This window comes from Chenopodium album, chromosome 25, assembly GCF_948465745.1.
Source record: "Chenopodium album chromosome 25, dcCheAlbu1.1, whole genome shotgun sequence".
NCBI lineage: Eukaryota > Viridiplantae > Streptophyta > Magnoliopsida > Caryophyllales > Amaranthaceae > Chenopodium > Chenopodium album.
Genome location: NC_137858.1, coordinates 15040229 through 15059761, shown reverse-complemented (window position 1 = coordinate 15059761; position 19533 = coordinate 15040229). Strand labels below are relative to the sequence as shown.

Sequence of the window (19533 nt, the reverse complement as noted above, 5' to 3'; positions counted from 1 at the left end):
CCAAAGCTATGGTGGCGAAATTAGCACATCATGGCCAAAGAAAATGGTTGGAAGACGTATTGGAGCCAGGGAGATGCCCAAGTCACTAGCAAAGGGGCGATGTGCAACACTGCAACTTATACTTGATGTCTTAGACCTTAAATATAAATTACAAGGTGTGGCGTGATCCAAGATCTCTGATTTGGTTGAATAATATAAAAAAGCCTACCTTTTCCATAAAAAAAATGCTGCACATATAAGGGCATTTTAGTCAACTAACCAAAAGATTAAACTACAATTTACCGAACACGTCCTTAAATTTTCCAAGATAAATGGTTAAGATGGTTAAGATTTAATACAAACACATCAACGGTCTATATTATTATATTATTTTATTATAGTCAATTGTAACCGACAACTATTGTAGAAGCTTCCTTCTTGGTTTTGAGCCCATACACCTTATATGAACCAAATGTAAGACTTGATGAGGTTGATCATCACGTTCTCAAAATGCACAGATTAACCGGGTAAGTTGAGTGTCAAGACGATTTATTCAGATAATGAAAGTTGTGGTTTTTGTGAAAAGTAAATTTAATCTCAAGAGAGGAAGATAGAGGAAAGAGTGTTAGTAACAGCCAGAGCCAAAAAATTTAAATGACTAAATAACAAGACAACTGCTCAAAATTTTACTTTTTCTATAGATAGTAGTTGATTTACGTATATCGCTATAAAGGCTCACAACAATTACAAAGAATTAGATAGCTCTCAAGCATCTTAGAACCTGATTGCCCTCATAGGAAGCATAAGTTAGTGTTGATAAATGTACTAACCAGCTCCCTTATCCACATGATCGTGGATCTATCCAGTGTGTGCACCATAACCTCTTATCAAATTCATTTGACTTCGATAAGTCCACAAGGTTTCATCTGAGCATCTGCTGGAGTTGAATGACTTGCTGTTGCTGATCTGGGGGTAGTGAACTCAACTGTTCAGGAGTTAGGTTCAGCACTTGTTGCAACAAGGCAGACTCCACATCAGGTGGAAGCTGCATCTGCAGATTTTCACGAATGCCAATAAATAAATATTCACTCAAATTAAGAAATTGACATTCTAGATCCTGGAAACTAATTGACAGCATAGAACAGCCAAGCAAATGAATTTGTGCACCACGATGTTACAGATTTTTAAGCTGCTAAACAGCATAAGAGTAGCTACGCACAGATTTTAGCAAAGGAACCAATTACTACAATTATTATTGCTGTTCTTACTTTATATATATATATATATATATATATATATATATATATATATATATATATATATATATATATATATATTTGTCATTTCATTATAATTGTTAATATAAATAACAACATTTCAGGCCTGATACTACAGTTGTTATTAAATGATATGATTATATGAATGATTACCAATAAAACCCCCCTTTTGCAAATATCTAAAGTTTATTAAGTCATTTACGCTATGTTTGGATAGAGAGAAATGGAGGGAAAGGAAGAGAAGAGAAATGGAGGGATGCATCCTTCCTTGTTTGGATATCTAATGCAAGGAAGGGGAGGGAATTGAAAGGATCCATTTTCCTTCCACTTTTAATAAATCAAATCACTCCATTGTTGGAGAGATTTGGAAGGAAAATGAAAGGTCTCCTTCTCCCTCCCCCTCCCCTCCCTTTCCCTTCCCTCTTTTTCCTTCCCCTCCCTTTCCCTCCACTGTAGTTATCCAAACATAGCGTAATACTCAACATACAGTTTGGCCGTATTCTCAACATAAATTCAGGCATCAATACTCAACAAATTCCAATCATCGGTACCACAAGGCTAACAATCAAATAAAATGATTGCTTTCTTTTAAGAAAAAAGGATTTTAAAATAGACCAAAAAAACATTAAATGACCAAAACATCCAATTTTTCAACAATAAATATAGAAAACTAAGAATTACCCAAAAGTTGCTAGCTGAACAAAGATTAGAACTGGAAAAGAAGTAATACGGAAAAAATATTCATTACTGCTACAGCTTGAAACAATTATTTATAAATGGGATTAGATGCAAATACCAAAGGAGCAGAGGCTGAAAATGTTTAAGTTGAAAGCACAAGGACTTGCCATAATTTAAAAATCTCATTATAAAAATAAATAAATAAATAAATAAAACATTCTAAATCCTACTTTATCTCTTGGTAATGGGGAAGTAGGAGGCTTTAGTTTAAGACTTTAAGTACTGGTACTTGTACACTTAATATTCGAACACTTGGTCCTGCACTCCTGCTAAATTAACCCCCTCCATCTTTTCTTATTTGCCTCATTTGGCTAGCACACATGCTAAGAAGGCTTACAATAGTGACAAAAAGGGTTGTGTGAGCACATGATAAAGTCAGACAAAAAAAGAAGGATACAAGTGAGAGGTTTAGGGGTAAAGAATGACAAATACAACCACCACTATAATTAATATAATGAGTAGCAATTCCAATTCAAATGAGGACTAAAAAATTCATAGATACGAACGGGTGTTCTAAGGTGAACAGCCTAACCCAAATTATAACATGAAGCAGCTTTTTTTTTTTTTTTTTTAATTCTGACAGAAGCATATATGAATTAATCAAAAAATAAATGAAGAGGCAAGATGCACCACATTACCTGTGGGGCTTGCTTCTCCGTGTTCTGTGCTTCCACACCAGAGCTTTGACCAGCTGCAGCAGAACTATTTGCAATGGAAGTGGCAGTTGGTGCAGTGAATCCCGCGGGTGAGTAAGGCACACTTCTGTCATCATCCAACTTCCTAAGTTTTGAGGGACGACCCATCTGATTTTGAGAATCATTTTTATCAGATAAGTTCGTCAAGGTGTTTGTCCGACTAGCCACAGTTGCATCCCCGACACTTTGTGCATGCTTGGGAATGTCCTTTCGATTGGCCTCAACTGACACAGGGCGTATTGAAGAGGCAACCTGATGTAGCAACAATTATTCACAAAATTAACTCTCCAGCAGAATTATTACTAAAAGTGTTATATCTATGTATTAGATATATGGATCTCGTGATCTCGTCTTTCCTATGCCCCATCATGTATTTCTCACGTTCTATAAAATTCGCAAGTTTCTACATGCTCAAATTAGCTTCCATTCTTCAACTTTATTATCATCAATAACATGAGAACATACAAGGGAACTCTCTTACCTGATATCCAGGATCTGACGGCACAGATTGGCTTTGAAAAGTAGGCTGAAGTTTTGCATTTTGAGTAGATGTCATATTAGCATGTCCTGTATGTTGCAATGGTGGAGTTTGAAGAGGTCTGAATGAAGAGGAAGATACAGGTGGCATTTGCAAACCACCCAGAGGTTGAGGGCGTGCAGATATCAGTGATGAAGGCCCAGAGTGTGCAGGCACTGCACTTTGTGGTGGTGAAATCATCTGATTTAAATTTGGATGCTGAGCTCGTGGTTGTGGATGATGTGGCAAGGGTGCTGTGAACTGATTATGTGCCAATGGATTCTGGGACATAGAGGATAATGGAGTGAAAGAAGGCAACCCAGGAAGAGTCTGAGAAGAGGGAGGGTGACCCTGCATGGTAGGTTGCGTTGAAGACTGAGGTGTTGGAATAGTAGAATTTGGGGTCTGTTGTCTTATATTTGGCATCTGCAACTGAAGGTACCCATAAAAGTAAGGTTATTCAATCTTTTCCAAAAAGAAATAAGGAATATATATATATATATATATATATATATATATATATATATATATATATATATATATATATATATATATATATATATATATATATATATATATATATATATATATATATAACATAAAATCATTTGTATGATATTCCACTGTTATAGGCTTATTTAACATACCATTTGAGGTGTAACCATCCCCAATATTATTTGTGTCTGCATTGAAATTCAAACAAAAAGAAATAAGATCATTCTGAAATTATATTTTGGTACAAACTACTCTACAAACAAGATATCACTTAAATATCCTAACAAAAAGTAGCTTTGGAATACAGACCAGCAGACAAGAAACTGTAGAGATCCACAATTAAAAAATAAAAAATTAAAAAAATTAAACTGGATTGACCATCACTATTACTCCCTCCGTGTTTTTTTTAAGTGACACAGTTTGACCGACACAGAGTTTTAGGAGAATTTATTGACTTTAATAAAATAAGATGTTAGTGGGGTAGGTTGGAGGAGTGAGAAATGATAAAGTAAAAGAATGTGAGAGGAAGTGGGGACCATGAAAGGAGTGAGAAATGATAAAGTAAGAGATAGTGGGGTGAAGATATATTATTAAAATGTAAGGAATTTCTAAAAGAGGAAGTGTGTCACTTAAAAAAACACGGCCGGAAATGGAAAGTGTGTCACTTAAAAAAACACGGAGGGAGTATCAATGATAACTTGCAAAGCCAAGATCATGCCACAGTCCTACATGGCAAAATGCTGATTCAAGACTGCATAGTGAAGGATATATAGGGCCAACAAACAACACAAAAATATTAATCAAGGTGTTTTAAAATTCTCCAAAATTCTAAGGAGATCCATTGGTGAAATCGTGAAACTATAAGGAACCAATAGTAGTGCCCAGATTTTTATAACCATTATTGTGGAAGTCATGAGAGGGAAAACAAGTCACAATGAAACAAAGAGCAGGAAAACTTCAATGGCTAATGCCTCATCCACCAATGGATTTTTTTTTTCACCTCTTTTGGATTGAAACACCAACAGTTACAGCACATTTTATAGGTGAAATTGGCAGTATTTCAGATAGTTTAATATAGTTGATAAAGGGTGATTTGTTATTCATCACATCATCAATGGTTAGACTTATGGAGTTATGGACATATGCTATTGTGTATCAAGAAGCAGGATGGCAAGCTTTTTTCAAGTCTTATGGTTGTTGGAAGCTTCAAAAGTTCAAGTGTATATGGTGTTAGAGCTCAGTTTATTATAATAAGTTTTGGTACATAGGAATTGGAAATAGTTATGAAACTGTATGGAGCAATAATGCAACTAACATAGCTGGAATATATTTATTTGCATTATTGCATATAGATTTCCTTTGGCAGTAGTAAGTAAAAAAATTAAATTTCAAAAACTACACAAAAGGCTTTAACTGTTTAAAATTGATTAAAAAACTGCACAACATAGCACAACCCCCAAAAACTTCATATTAATTTATCTATCATATGAACCACAAAACAAGCTATCTAGCAAAGTAGGTTCCGACACACGTTCCATGTACCAGATTGCAGTACACTATGAGTAGACGGGTGGAGAGGCAAGGCATGGTAAACTCAGACTTTTCAGCCTTAATTCTGCAAGGCTTTTGCGATACGAATTGTATCATAGTTATATGTGAAATGACCATTACTCCAGAGGCTTGCTCAAAATTGACATTTCCATTTCTCCAAATCAAAAAACAGGGAGATAATATCATCGTATAGCATCTACTAACTAGCTAGCAAGAATACTATAAACAGAAGCATAGAAAATCGAAGAAAGCCAGATGCTACACCAAGCAAAAGAGAACAAACTTAAGGGATTTTCACCAATAAATGGAAGAAATTCAGATTTGAGCAGAACCTGGAAGAGAGCTTTTGGAAGATGTGGGCTCACAAGCAAAAGCTGACGTACGAGATCTTTGTTTTGCATAGAAAGCACCTGTAAACAGATTGAAAGTAAAAAAATGGAGAATATAGAATAATTCTTCAATGCATCTCTTTTGCAATATTAACCTTCATATCTTGTATAACTTGGTTCAATTGACTCCTGGACATTTTGGCTAGATGATGGGTTAAAGGATCACTGCCTACTAGAGACTGATTCTGCAAACCATTTTGAATTATCTGACCAGTCTGAGGACCACCAAGAGCTCCTGCCATGACAGAAGCAGCAGTCATAGCGATTGGGAGGCTGATTGGTTGATGTAATGCTGCATCCCCTATGGAAGCCGGGCCTCCTACCTGCTTTTGAGCATCTGTTTACATAGCAACTCCATTAAGATATGGTTAACAGGTCACCTCCATATGGACAAGATAGAGGTAGACCACCGAAAGTTGAAGCAGATGAGGAAGAAACTAAACTAACCAACATTTGTTGCCAGTCCTGGCCCACCCCTACCCTGCAGAGAGAAATAAGGAGCAATTTCAGTGCTTGTAGTCAGAGAAGATCCTCCATCCCCTCTTCCCCCCCCCCCCCCCCCCCCCCCAAAAAAAAAAAAAAAGAAAAAAAAATACTTAACCCAAGAAAAAGGAGCAGAAACTAAGACTAAGGAGTGAGGACAACACATACCCAATGCAAGAAATATAACTAAAAGAATAAAAAGGGGTCAATGTCCACAAAGAAAACCCTTCTTGAGCCCAAACTTCAAATAATTCACAATTCAAATTCTGATTTCCAAGCTGCCAATTCCACTTCTAGATCTTAAAATAGACTTCCTCTCTTACTGGACCTACTAGCTTAAAGATCTTGTGTCCAAGAGAGGTTGATCCCAATCATCTTTTTTTTTTTTTTTTTTTTTTTAACTTTTTTTTAACTTTACAGCCTAGAGTGACTTTATACTCCCAAGACAATAGTGTGTCCTGGAGGGTAAAAATTGGGAAAATATCTGTTTTGTATTACTAGATTGATGGTTGTGCTGCTTTAACCTCCAATCAATCTTTTAAAGAGCTTAGAATCTTGAACATTAACAGCCAGCATCCCACAAACAAGAGACCCTTGTTCACCCTCTGGCAGCAGATCCCCTCCAAAGTAAAGACTTCCAAGTTGAGCATTCTCACTGTCCTTAAACCATCTACCACTATCCCATGAGTCCATGATTCCCCTTTCTAGTATAGAATACCTGTTAGAGTTTAGTTCAAATATGCACCTCACTATGAGTCCCATTCACAGGTCTTGTTTTATTTGAACTTATTAGCCCTTATCTTATATTATCTTATCTTATTCGACCATATTAGACCTAGGGTACCCATGTCCGACACAGATACGTGTCCAAGTGTCCGACCCGGCTATTTTGTGAAAAATTTCCATGATTTTGAACTAAAATGAAGTGTCTAAGTGTCCCACCCATGTTCGAGTGTCGAGGGTCCGACATGGGTACGTGAGGTCAAATGAAGAGTCCGAGTAACATAGGTCTAATATTATCTTATTTGAACTTATCAGCCATTATATAATCTTATCTGAATTTATTGACCCTTATATTATCTTATCGAAACTTATTAGCCCTTTTATTATCTTCTCTGAACTTATAAGCCCTTAACTAAACTTATTAGACCGGGGGTAGGTGTAAATAAGGTGAGGAGATCAGAGCCGTAGTCCCCTCTCCTCAATACTTAGAAGCCCACCTATTTGTTGCTGGATTGCCTCAGAAGGATGTGCAGAACATCTATTCTACAAAAAACTCTTCCTTGAAATTTAAGGAAATGACAGTAAAAGCTAGTATAAAATGTGAAATCTTAACACTATAGGATAAACAAGTATACATACTTAGAGTCCTAGATGCACCTCAAAGCATAAATTTTAACATGTTACACGACCTTGAGATTGCACAAGTCTTATTTGTTTAAAACCCTGAGTCAACTCCCATTTTAGGTCGTCTGGTTGTCTTTGACACAGAGGATCTACAAATTACTATCATATACAAATCATTTCAATTCCTTTCTCCATAGCCACTAAATCGGACACCACCACACCATGTTAAAGGGTACAGGCCACCCATAATTAATCTCTGAGATCTAGACAAGAGAGTGCCACAGCTTCCACCAGCATTCAAACTGGAAATTTTAGTAGCAAACCTCCCATACAATATGTGTGTACAACTTGTTCTAGCTCCAAGCATAACCTAAATTGACAAAAGATCCCCAAGAATTTGTGGTCACCTCCGCTCATCCTAAAGCCCTTCAAAACACCCTTGGATTTATCCACTTAGTTGAAGCCAAAAGGAATGCTATTGCTGACCATATTTGTACACTAAATAGTGTCCTCTTAACAGAAAATTTATTTGTGCCACTACACTCCAATCCAAAAACAAGAATGAAGAGCCCATAGTCTTACAGAAGCACAGTTTTAAGGTTTAAGAAATTCTACACATCTGACCATCTGGGGCCAAATATATATAAACTTGCATCTAAAGCAACCCATATTATCAGAGATTACAGATATGATTTAATAACAACTATGCAAATGAGAGATAGAATCGCACAGAGACAAATTTGCTACAATAAATTCATATATGTACTTCCAGCAAACCAACAAGAGTTGGCTCAAGTGGTAAGCAGCTTGATGTCGCTTAAGGGAGGTCTCGAGTTCGAGCCTCACCGAATGCAAAAAACTCTTGTTGGGAGACTCACCCACCATAAGCTAGGTGTGCAACCCGGGTCGGATCCGGATGTAGTCGGAGCTAAGCTCTGGTGAACCGGATGGGGCAAACTCAAAAAAAAAAGTACTTCCAGCAAGAAAAAATATAATACAAACTAAAACAACAGACCATGGATTCTTAGAATTTACCTGTTCACGATTTCTATCAGCACCTTTGTCGTTTTCAGCAAAATCTACCCGCAACTGCCGGCCATTAATCTCATAACCCTGAAGATTACGACGAGCACTGAGTGCTGTTTCTTCATCCTTGTACTCACAAAATCCATAACCTTTTGGCTTCCCAGTTTCACGATCTATAACCAATCTGAAAAAAAAGCAAAGAAAAAAAAAAGTAATTAGGAAAATTCTTGACCTAGGAAAGCACTCAACAAGAAATAGATTTAAAAAAAACAGTACTAGAATGCAAATGACTTCAACAAACAAACATAATGTATTATAGTCCAAAGTTCAAGTTCGACTTGCATTACAATCAAACATCACACTAAACACAGACACTCAATCATTGATGAAGCTGAAAGACTTGCACCTCTGATCCTAATCAATGATATAAAAAGGAAGATAATTATTCTGTGCATATTTTCCAGTCTCAGCCTACTTCACCACTAACCTATTAATAACTATCCTTGCCAACTAACAATAATCAGAACTAAGGGGTAAGTGAAGCAAATTTCCACCACTCCTGCCCCTATACACATTTTCCTATTGAAAGTTATAAAACCAAATCCGAAAATATAGAAACGACAGCATAGACCGTTTTTATCATGGCAGTTGGCATTCAACCTATGATATCAATAGATTGCAAGGTCAAATTCAACTAGTCCTCCATATAAATATGTTGTTAAACATAAAAAACAAAAATCGAGCCCCGGTTGTAAGAAAAGATCCCATAATCAGCCCCAGCCAAAATCGAGTAATACACGAAGCAACACTATACTCTCGAGCTAAAGCTGAAGCTTCATTAATCAGTGCACCAAAGCTTCATTAATCAGTGCACCAATTACCAATCAACATTTTTAGTAACAAAAAATTGGAACTCGTTTATTATACTAACAACATCAAATTTTGCAATAGCAATAAAACTACAACTTAGGGTTTAATTTAAAGAAACAATTATAACTAACAAAATTGTGCATAAATTACAAGAAACGAACCTGAATGAAACAACAGGGCCAACCTCTTCACAAATTTGAATCAGCTGTTCTTCAGTTGCATCATAAGGTATATTCCCAACTATTAATTTCCAAAAAAAATCGACCCAAAACAAAAATATGTTAATCAAACAATACAAAAAATACCCAGATTTGTGCAAAAATTAAACGATAGAATGAGAAGAAAAGGGCGAACCGAAGACGCAACGATGTTGCTGAGAAGAGGCCATAAAAGGGGAGAAGAATCAATGAAACGAAGACATGGATGAGCTCTATTGACTCAATCTTCTCCTTTTGTGCATTATTTGGGAAAATTGCATCGAAATTGCAGAAGCTTGAGATGGGTATTTTAATGGCGTCGGATTTGGAGTTTCAGACTGGTGAAAGGAATACACAGGTGTATACAAGTTTTGGTCGACAAGGTGAGTCCAAGTTTACGATTTTACAATATTGCAACCAATATTTAACGGAGGTAGCATCTGTTTTAACCATGTTATGGACAAACCGAACATACGGGTGACGGGTCAAATAGTCATAGAGTCATTATTCATAGATTAGTTTTGCATTAACCAAAAAAAATATAAGAAAAATTGCTCTTATTAATCTGAACTTTGTCTCGTCCGCCGAAATTAATCCCAACTTTCGTTTATTATCTATTGCACCCAACTTTAGGGGTATTAATTTCTATTGCACCCAAATGACTTGCAACCGGTTGAAGAGGTCAATTTTCCTGAGTTGTGATTAGTTGCACACGTGTCGCAACCTGATTGGTTCAAAAAAAATTAAAGATAAAAATAAATAAATAAATTTAAAGATTAAAAATAAAAAAAACATCCCGCACCCACCCATCCACAGCCAGCCAGCCAACACTTCCCCGGAGCACCGACCACCGCCTAGACCCCTTCCCCTAGAGCGCCAGTCGCAGCCCAGTCATGCTTCCCCTCTCCTAGTGTCGGCGACGCCCGACCACCCTCCCATTTCCCTTTAAAATTGGCCGCTGAAAACAACCACCAGAAAAACGCCGCAACCCCTATTTCTCCATAAATACGACCACCGAAAACGGCCAAAATCGGCCGAATTTCAGGCTGGATGGTTGGGTTTAACCCAAAATCAGCCGATTTCGGGCGTTCGTGGCTAATTTCATTAGCGGTGGCTGGGCGGTGGCTAATTTCGAGATTTGGGGAAGAGAAGGGGTGGGGGAAGGGAAGGGGTGGCTGGGCGACGGTTTCCGGCAGCGGGGGAGGGGTTTTTGGGGGTGGGCGTGAATTTCCGGCGGGGTGGGGGTGGTGATGGAGTGTTTTCCGGGAATGGGGGATGGTGGCTGGGTTTGGTAGTTTTTTTTAAATTTTTTTTTTTTACCTATCACGTGTTGACACATGTCTAGGTAACCTGCTACATCAGATTGGATGAGCTGTTGGGTGCAATAGAAATTAATACCCCCTAAAGTTAGGTGCAATAGATAATAAACGAAAGTTGGGATTAATTTCGGCGAACGAGGCAAAGTTCGGATTAATGGGAGCAATTTTTCCAAAAATATATATGGAACTTCAATCCGGTATTTCTAGAGGTCTAAGAGCACTCACACTAATAAGCAAAAAAAAAAATGCTCATTCTCTCTCTAGCCACTTTCTCTCTCTTCAAACCCATGAGCATTTTTGGTGAGCAAATTCTATCCCATTAGTGAGCAAAAAAAAAATGATCATAATTCTCTCTCCTAATTTTTATTTTTAAAAATTTGGGAGTAAGAATAATATAGAGTGTTTTTGTGATTTAAGAAATTATACAAAAATATGTCAAAATGGATCTATATTTATAGAGAAAAAAAAATTATAATCGTTGCTGAAATTTTTTTTTTTTATATTCAAAAGTGGCCAAAAAATAATTGTTTTAATTTAATTACCGTTTGAAAACGGTAACATTTGCTGATTGGGTGAAGAGGCTGACATGGAGAGTTGCTCATTGGAGAGTTGCTGGGCCATGTAGTTACTGTTCATCCTCAAATTTGCTCATAGGATGAGCAAAATGAGAAATGCTCATGAGCATTTTTCAATATGCTCATTGATGGGGAACCATTTCTAACAAATTTGCTCACCATTTTTGCTCATGAGCAAAAAAAATGCTGATTGGGTGAAGAGGCTGACATGGAGAGTTGCTCATTGGAGAGTTGCTGGGCCCCACGTAGTTACTGTTCATCCTCAAATTTGCTCATAGGATGAGCAAAATGAGAAATGCTCATGAGCATTTTTCAATATGCTCATTGATGGGGAACGATTTCTAACAAATTTGCTCACCATTTTTGCTCATGAGCAAAAAAAATGCCCACTGATGTGAATGCTCTAAAAATTCATGACATGGTAAATTATTTCTTCCAAAAAGTGATACCCCCTCCGTTTTTAGATACTTGCTCCACCTTTCATTTGCGGCCGTTTTTAAATACTTGCTTCATTTCCTTATTTGGAAAACTTTTACTGGTACAATATTTAATCAATTTCTCTCACCTAGTGGTCCCAACATATATTCTCTCTCCTCCAATTATCTCCACTCCTTTTGCTTTCTATATACTTTTATTCTTCCACTAACCCCACTATCTCCATATTTTATTACTTTCTCTAATTTCTCCTAAAACTCCGCACATGGAAAAATGGAGCAAATATTTAAAAACAAAGATAGTACTTAACTTTTTAATATTATATTACACATAGTGACCCTATTAAGCTAGTTAAATTGCTAACTTATCATTAAACACCAAATTACTAACCTACCTAATCAATAATTAAGAATCATCCTACCCCTCTATCATTATTATCAAAAAATTCACAATAACGCTTCAACTCTTATGTGTCAAGCAGCTCACATCCTCGTTCATGTTTATTCTTTGTCCTTTTTGAACCAAATCATCTCCTTCAGTGATGTTAGGGTGGTGGTGGGTGGCTTGGGTTGCTACTTGGTGGTGTGGGTGGTGGTGGGGTATTTAATTTAATTAAGGTTGAATTTGTTTTTCCTTTTTTTTTTGGGTTGGATTAATAGTTAAACATATACCCTTATATTTCCATAATCAAGCTTTCAATCTTTTGCCTCGGCCTATGCAAACTTGTACTTTGTTGCGAGTAATAAAAAGCGGAGGTAGTATTATTAGTCACTTGACAACATACTTGTAAAATTGTAAATGATCGTTTTGAACCTACATAAAATATGAAATCCCCTAAAAAAAATGAAATAGTGAAATTTAGTATAACACATTCTAGTCTTCATTTTTCAAATTAATTTTATTCAACTAAAGAATCAATGAGTAATTGCTTGATCATCAATAGTTACAACAACAAAAAAGCACTTTATCTAAAAGTGAGGGCATGTTCTCTTCAACTTAATTTCAGTCCAATTCAGCTCCAATTCGTTTAATTCAGTTCAGTTTAGTTCAGTTCCTAATTTCCTTCTCTCATAAAAATTTCATTCCAGCTCTATTCAATTTAGCTCCAATCAGCTCAGTAAATCATCCGAACATGCCTTAAGTCTGAGAAATGTTACCCAAAAAAAAAAAATGTGTGTTGGAGAAATTAAAGAGAGATGGTGAAAAGTTGTACTCACTACCTTAAATTTTGCTTAGGAAATGATTAATTTGGTTTTCGGGAGCAGTACCTAAAAGTGAAAAAAAAAAAAAGGAAAAATGATAGAGAGAGTCAAAGTATCTGCGCAAATTCGAACACGCGACCTATGACTTTGAGGTTTGATGTTAAAAATAGGGCTCTGACCGTTGGTTGTTGAGCATATATAAACAAATGGCGCGTTATATTTAATATAATTATTAACTGATTTTTATATAGAGATAACTCAATCAGTTTATTTACGGATCCAATATGGGTTCAACCCACTGAACCCATACTGGATTCGCCACTATCCGGTGTGTCCTTACTCCTTAAGTTGTTTTTTTGGGTAGAATCGTCATTTAAGTAATGTTTGGTAAAAAAAAAGTTGGCTAATAGGTAAATAACCTTATTTGTTGTCTAATTATTTATTTTAGAAAGAATTAAAAAAAATAATAACATTTTTAGTGTTTAGGGTAAAAATACCCCAGGTACGTGGCTCAATCTCATAGTGACACGTGGCCCAGTAAGAAGGCGACACGTGACCCTATGAGAGTGTGACACGTGTCCACCTGACAGGGTGACACATGGCAGCCATCTTTAAATACCCAAATACAACATCAGAAAGAGAAAAAGGCCCTGATGACCTCAGGCCCAAATCCCGAGAAACCCTTGAAAGCCGTAAAACGGCGCCCCCATGACACGTGGCGACCTCTGATTGCGCAGCCAATCATGTCACGAAATTCTAGGGCATAAACCCTAGAGGGGCACATGTTCCCACCCCTATAAATACCCCCAATCATTTATGATGGGAGGGGTGGATTTTGACATAACATAAATATAGAGCACTAAAAGCTCCAACTTCTCTCTACTTTCTCTCTCTAGCCTTTTCCGGTTTCCGATCACTAACTTGATCGTCGGAGGCGAATATTCCGATCACCGGAATATTCGTTATTTTGCAGGTGTCAAAGTCTCATTGTCGGTAGAACGTGACCAGTATCCGATGAAATCACAAAAAAACCCGAAACATTTAGGATAAATATTACTCCATATATATATATATATATATATATATATATATATATATATATATATATATATATATATATATATATATATATATATTACAATACAATCCATAATAATAATTAATAAAAGATTATTATAAATTATTTTTGTCAAGTTATAATAATCTATACTAATAGTTAATAACAGGAAAATTTAAAAGAAATTCAGGGTGTCCACGTGTCTTGTGTTTGTTTTTCCTATTTTTGTGTATTTTGTTTAAAAAATAAAATTGTTTATATATCTTTTCCTTTATTCAGTTTCTTCCCCAAACAACGCTTCATTCACCTTCCCAATTCTCAGTTATTTCATTTGAGATGTTATTTTCATAATAATTCTTCCTTTCTCTCTTCCGTCTTCCCCAATTAAAAGTAAGTTATGAAGTTAATCTTTCTTCCATTCTTTGTACCCCGAATCTGTAACACCCCAATAGTTCTCCATTTTCCAAGCCACTTAATTTAAATAAAATAGTGGAGAACTATTGGCATGTTATCGCCACGTGTTAAAACGTTAAGGCTTTATCAAAGTATCGCAGCGGAAAACCAACATAAGTCTTTGAAATAACATAGTTTAGAAAACAAATAAGTCAAAACTTACAAATTGGAACCATATAAGGCCCTTATTTAAAACCAAACCAATAATCAAAATCCAAAACGTAAACGAAATAGCAAAGCATAAATAAGTTCAACACAAGAATCGAATACTCTCAATCACACCAATCCCTTGACAATGCGTTTGTCAAATCCTGAACTTCACATCATCAAGCTAACCTGTGCATACTGCTCCCCGATAATACAAGTGTAATAATTGGATCATCACAAGGTCATTGAAAGGCGAAGGTCATGACCAAAAGAAAACACACAAAAGCACGCAATCAGCAAAGCTGAGTACATACAAGCTACAACATACAAAACCTAGCATGCTCAATTAATTAAAGTAAATAAACATACAACGTGAATTCAATAATCAAGACTCCACACTTAAACAATTCAATTGACTCAACATACTTACTAACTCATTCCAAACACTTGACTCTTTATATTTAATTTGATTAATTTAATTGGGGTAGGCAATAGACGAGGTTGTCCAATCCACCAAATCATTTTGGTCCCAAATGACCATTTAAAATAAAGTTTAGCGCGATGCAAGAATGGACGCGACTCCATTCTCACAAAGTTAGTCTAGGATCTTATCTAACTTTCATTATAAAATAAAATGTAAATACCAAAAGAATGTTGATCAAACAAGCCTCGGAAAGCCACGGGCTACCACCGTGTACCCCAACCCAAATTGTCAATACTCTAGAAGTGCACGCTTTCCAGAGTTTTATATATTGCTCATCCATTTTCACTTTACGTGATTACAATCTTAATTAATAGCCGACTCATTCAAGAACACCATACATAACAATCATACATCAATTCACTTTTAATCTTATTTAGGACAATGGTGATCACATCACAAGTTGACCTTTAATTCCATTAAATTTCCAAATTATCCAAAATTGTTGAACATAGTCAACTCACCTAGCCATTCGGCTTAATCCACCTTTATTCAACATAATAACAAGTCATGATTGAGTAATAAATAAATAAATAAATAACCTTGTAAAATAATTAATAAATTCATTCCACTTAAACCATTCAATTCCAATCCTTTAATAATCCATTATGGTTAATAAATCAATCCAATAAAAATATGCTTGTATCGACATTCCATACAAATAATTAATCCAATGTAATTCAACATGCTTGTATCTATAATTCCATACAAACATAATAAATTCACCAAAACATGTCTCATAAACATGAATACCTGAATTAATTAAACGGAAATTTCATGAAATGCCCCTGAGTAATTTTTTTATTCACCAAATACATACCCATCAAAACTTTTACTGAATTTAAAAAAATTTCACCAAATGCCCTTAATGACTAACGGCGGTTAACACCGTAAGTCATTAATGACTAATATGCCACGTGGCAGCCTCTAATTGGTTGTTATAATATAAATAAATTAATTATTAAAAAAACTTTAAAAATATAAAAAAAAACTTTTAAAAAAAATAAAAATAAAAATATGTAACACCCCCAAATCTCCCTTTACGGAATTACCTGTATAATACGTATAATTATACCGTAGAGATAGACTTGGGCGTATTACCGCCGCGTGATTACGCAAGGCTACTCAAACTTACTAAATAAAACCAATACTTTGCAGCGGAAACTCAACTTTCTTTTATTAATACTTATATAAATAGTAGCATTGTTATGAGTACTCAAAAATAAAGACAAGACCAACATTCCTAAACTAGGTGAAACAAATCCCGGGACTCCCATATGCTCATTCATGACTCCATCTGATAATAGTCAACACTGCTTACCATTACGGTAAACAGGGCGAACCAAAACAAATAAGAAATACGGATTAGCAAATTATGCTAAGTACGATAACACCCCAATAATTCTCCCTTTTTCAAACCACTTACTTTAAATAAAATAGTGGAGAACCATTGACATGTTACCGCCACGTGTTAAAACGTTAAGGCTTTATCAAAGTATCGCAGCGGAAAATCAAACTTAAGTCTTTAAAATAACATAGTTTAGAAAGCGAATAAGTCAAAGTTTACAAATTGGAACCATGTAAGGCCCTTATTTAAAACCAAACCAATATTAAAAATCCAAAACATAAATGAAATAGCATAATATAAATAAGTTCAACACAAGAATCGAATACTCTCAACCACACCAAACCCTTGACAATGCGTATGTCAAATCCCGAACTTCACATCATCAAGATAACCTGTGTGATACTTCTCCCCGATAATACAAGTGTAATAATTGGATCATCACAGAGTCATTGAAAGGCGAAGGCCATGACCAAAAGAAAACACACAAAAGCACGCAATCAGCAAAGCTGAGTACATACAAGCTACAACGCACAAAACCTAACATGCTCAACTAATTAAAGTCAATAAACATACAATACGAGTTCATTAATCAAGACTCCCACACTTAGACAATTTAATTGACTCAACATACTTACTAACTCATTCCAAACACTTGACTCTTTATATTTAATTTGATTAATTTAATTGGAGTAAGCAATAGACGAGGTTGTCCAATCCACCAAATCATTTTGGTCCCAAATGACCATTTGAAATAAAAGTTTAGCACGATGCAAGAATGGGCGCGACTCCATTCTCACAAAGTTAGTCTAGGATCCCATCTAGCTTTCATTATGAAATAAAATGTAAATACCAAAAGAGAAGTAGGAAATGTTGATCAAACAAGCCTCGAAAATCCACGGGCTACCACCGTGTACCCCAATCCATAATTGTCAATACTCTAGAAGTGCACGCTTTCCAGAGTTTTATTGCTCATCCATGTTTCACTTTACGTGATTACAATTTTAATTAATAGCCGACTCATTCAAGAAGACCATACATAACATTCATACATCAATTCACTTTTAATCTTATTTAGGACAATGGTAATGACATCACAAGTTGACCTTTAATTCCATTAAACTTTCAAATTATCCAAAATTGTTGAACATGGTCAACCCACCTAGCCATTTCGGCTTAAAAAAACCACTGTTACTCAACATTAGGGATGGCAATGGATCGGATTCGGATCGGGTGGAGCTTCACCCGCATCCATCCATTACTCTAATCACTCCATCCACATCCATCCGTCATCCGCTTCACCCATCATCCAAATCCGTCCGTCCATCATCCGCGGATGAAACGGGTGGAGCGGATGACTAATGGATGAGTATTAAAGTGGAAAAAAACTCACATAAACTCTAATTTTCGGTTATTTGTACAATAATTTTTTTATTTTATTAATACAAAATGAAACAATAACAATATATTGTTTGAAAAATTAATTTGCAACAAAAAAATAAGTAATTTTCTTGCACATTTCATATTTTATTATTAAAATTCTTAGATTAAAAAATATAATATATGTTAAACGGGTGGGTGGATGGTTAGCGGGTGAAAAAAGTATCATCCACATCCGATCCGATCCATCACCCGCTTCATCCGTCACCCGCTTCTCATCCATTTAATTCGGGTTTTCGTCCATTTATTTATAGCGGGTGGAGCGGGTTCGTGGATATCCACTTAATATTGCCATCCCTACTCAACATATTAACAAGTCATGACTGAGTAATAAATAAATAAATAATCACATTGTGGAATAATTAATATATTCATTCCACTTGAACCATTCAATTCCAATCCTTTAATAATCCAAATGTGGTTAATAAACCAATCCAATAAAATATGTTTGTATCAACATTCCATACAAATGATTAATCCAATATAATTCAACATACTTGCATCCATAATTCCATACAAGCATAATTAATTCACCAAAAGATGCCTTATAAACATAAATACATGAATTAATTAAATATTTAACCAAACAATTTCCATCCAAGTGTTCTCTAATCATGAAACTAAGTTCTTTTCTTTGGTACCTAAACATGATACTACTTAAAACGAAGTAGACATGTACGTACCTCGTGTAACAATCATTTGCGCCACTTTTAATTAATTAAAAGTCTCTTAGAGAAAAATCACTTCCTAGAAAACAACCAATAATCACAAATTAATACTTACAAAAATTTCCAGCAATATAATTTACATTAAAAGTCCTTAAAACTTCATTAAAAACATGTTTTTATGGTTAATTATGCATTAGAAATCCAATAGGAACAAAAGCCCCAAATTAATTAGTCATAAGAACCCTAAAATCCCAATTTAAATAAATTGAAACCCTAGGTTTTAAAATTATAAAATCTGAAATTTATAGCATAATTAAAATCTGAAATTATAAGTTGAAGCTATCAAAAACATGAATTTGATACTAAAAATATAAACTTTATACCATAAAATCAAAACCCAAAACTAATTTAACAAACATTGAACAAAAAAAAAAAAGAAAACAAAGGGAAGATAGAGCAAGCATCCACGTGGGTTGCGCTGCTGGTGGTGCGCCGGCGGTCAGGGGGCGGCGCCGGTGACCGGCGATGGTGTGCAGTAGGTGGCAGTAGGTGGGGGCAGCAAGGTGAGTGAAAACTCACGTAAGAAAGAAAGAAAGGAAAAGAAAAAGAAAAGAAAGAAAAAGGAAAAAGAAAAAAAATAAAAGAAAGGAAAGAAAAAAAATAAATAAAATAAAAGGGAAAAGAAAATACTAACCTTTTTGTGTGGGGAAAAATTTGGGGATGTATGGAGTATTTATAGGAGAGAGAGTGGTGTAGGGTTAGTTTTAAGATTGGGCCTCATAAAATTAATGGGCCAATTAGATAAATGAAATGGGCTAGCTTTGTTTAATATGTATGACATAAATTG

The 19533-nt window shown here is 35.5% G+C and overlaps 1 protein-coding gene across 1 annotated transcript; it reads right to left on the bottom strand.

Moving 5' to 3' along the window:
- Positions 1-605: 605 nt before the first annotated feature.
- Positions 606-9940, bottom strand: LOC145614322 (cleavage stimulating factor 64-like). Its single transcript, XM_081669359.1, has 10 exons — positions 9722-9940; positions 9529-9607; positions 8507-8681; positions 6089-6122; positions 5737-5978; positions 5585-5662; positions 3854-3889; positions 3171-3638; positions 2633-2941; positions 606-1030 (listed from the first exon to the last, which is right to left on the bottom strand). The coding sequence occupies exons 1-10, from the start codon at positions 9753-9755 to the stop codon at positions 902-904; spliced, it is 1584 nt and encodes a 527-aa protein (XP_081525485.1). The 5' UTR covers positions 9756-9940; the 3' UTR covers positions 606-901.
- Between the last annotated feature and the right edge of the window lie 9593 nt (positions 9941-19533).

What these genes read in the sequence shown, in the direction of transcription:
- LOC145614322 (XM_081669359.1), bottom strand. Translation starts at nt 9,755, where the DNA reads ATGGCCTCTTCTCAGCAACATCGTTGCGTCTTCG. An exon ending in AAGTTATACAAGATATGAAG is followed by an intron (nt 5,663 to 5,736) that starts GTTAATATTGCA and finishes ATCTGTTTACAG; the next exon opens with GTGCTTTCTATGCAAAACAA. An exon ending in TTCCAAAAGCTCTCTTCCAG is followed by an intron (nt 3,890 to 5,584) that starts GTTCTGCTCAAA and finishes ATTTCAATGCAG; the next exon opens with ACACAAATAATATTGGGGAT.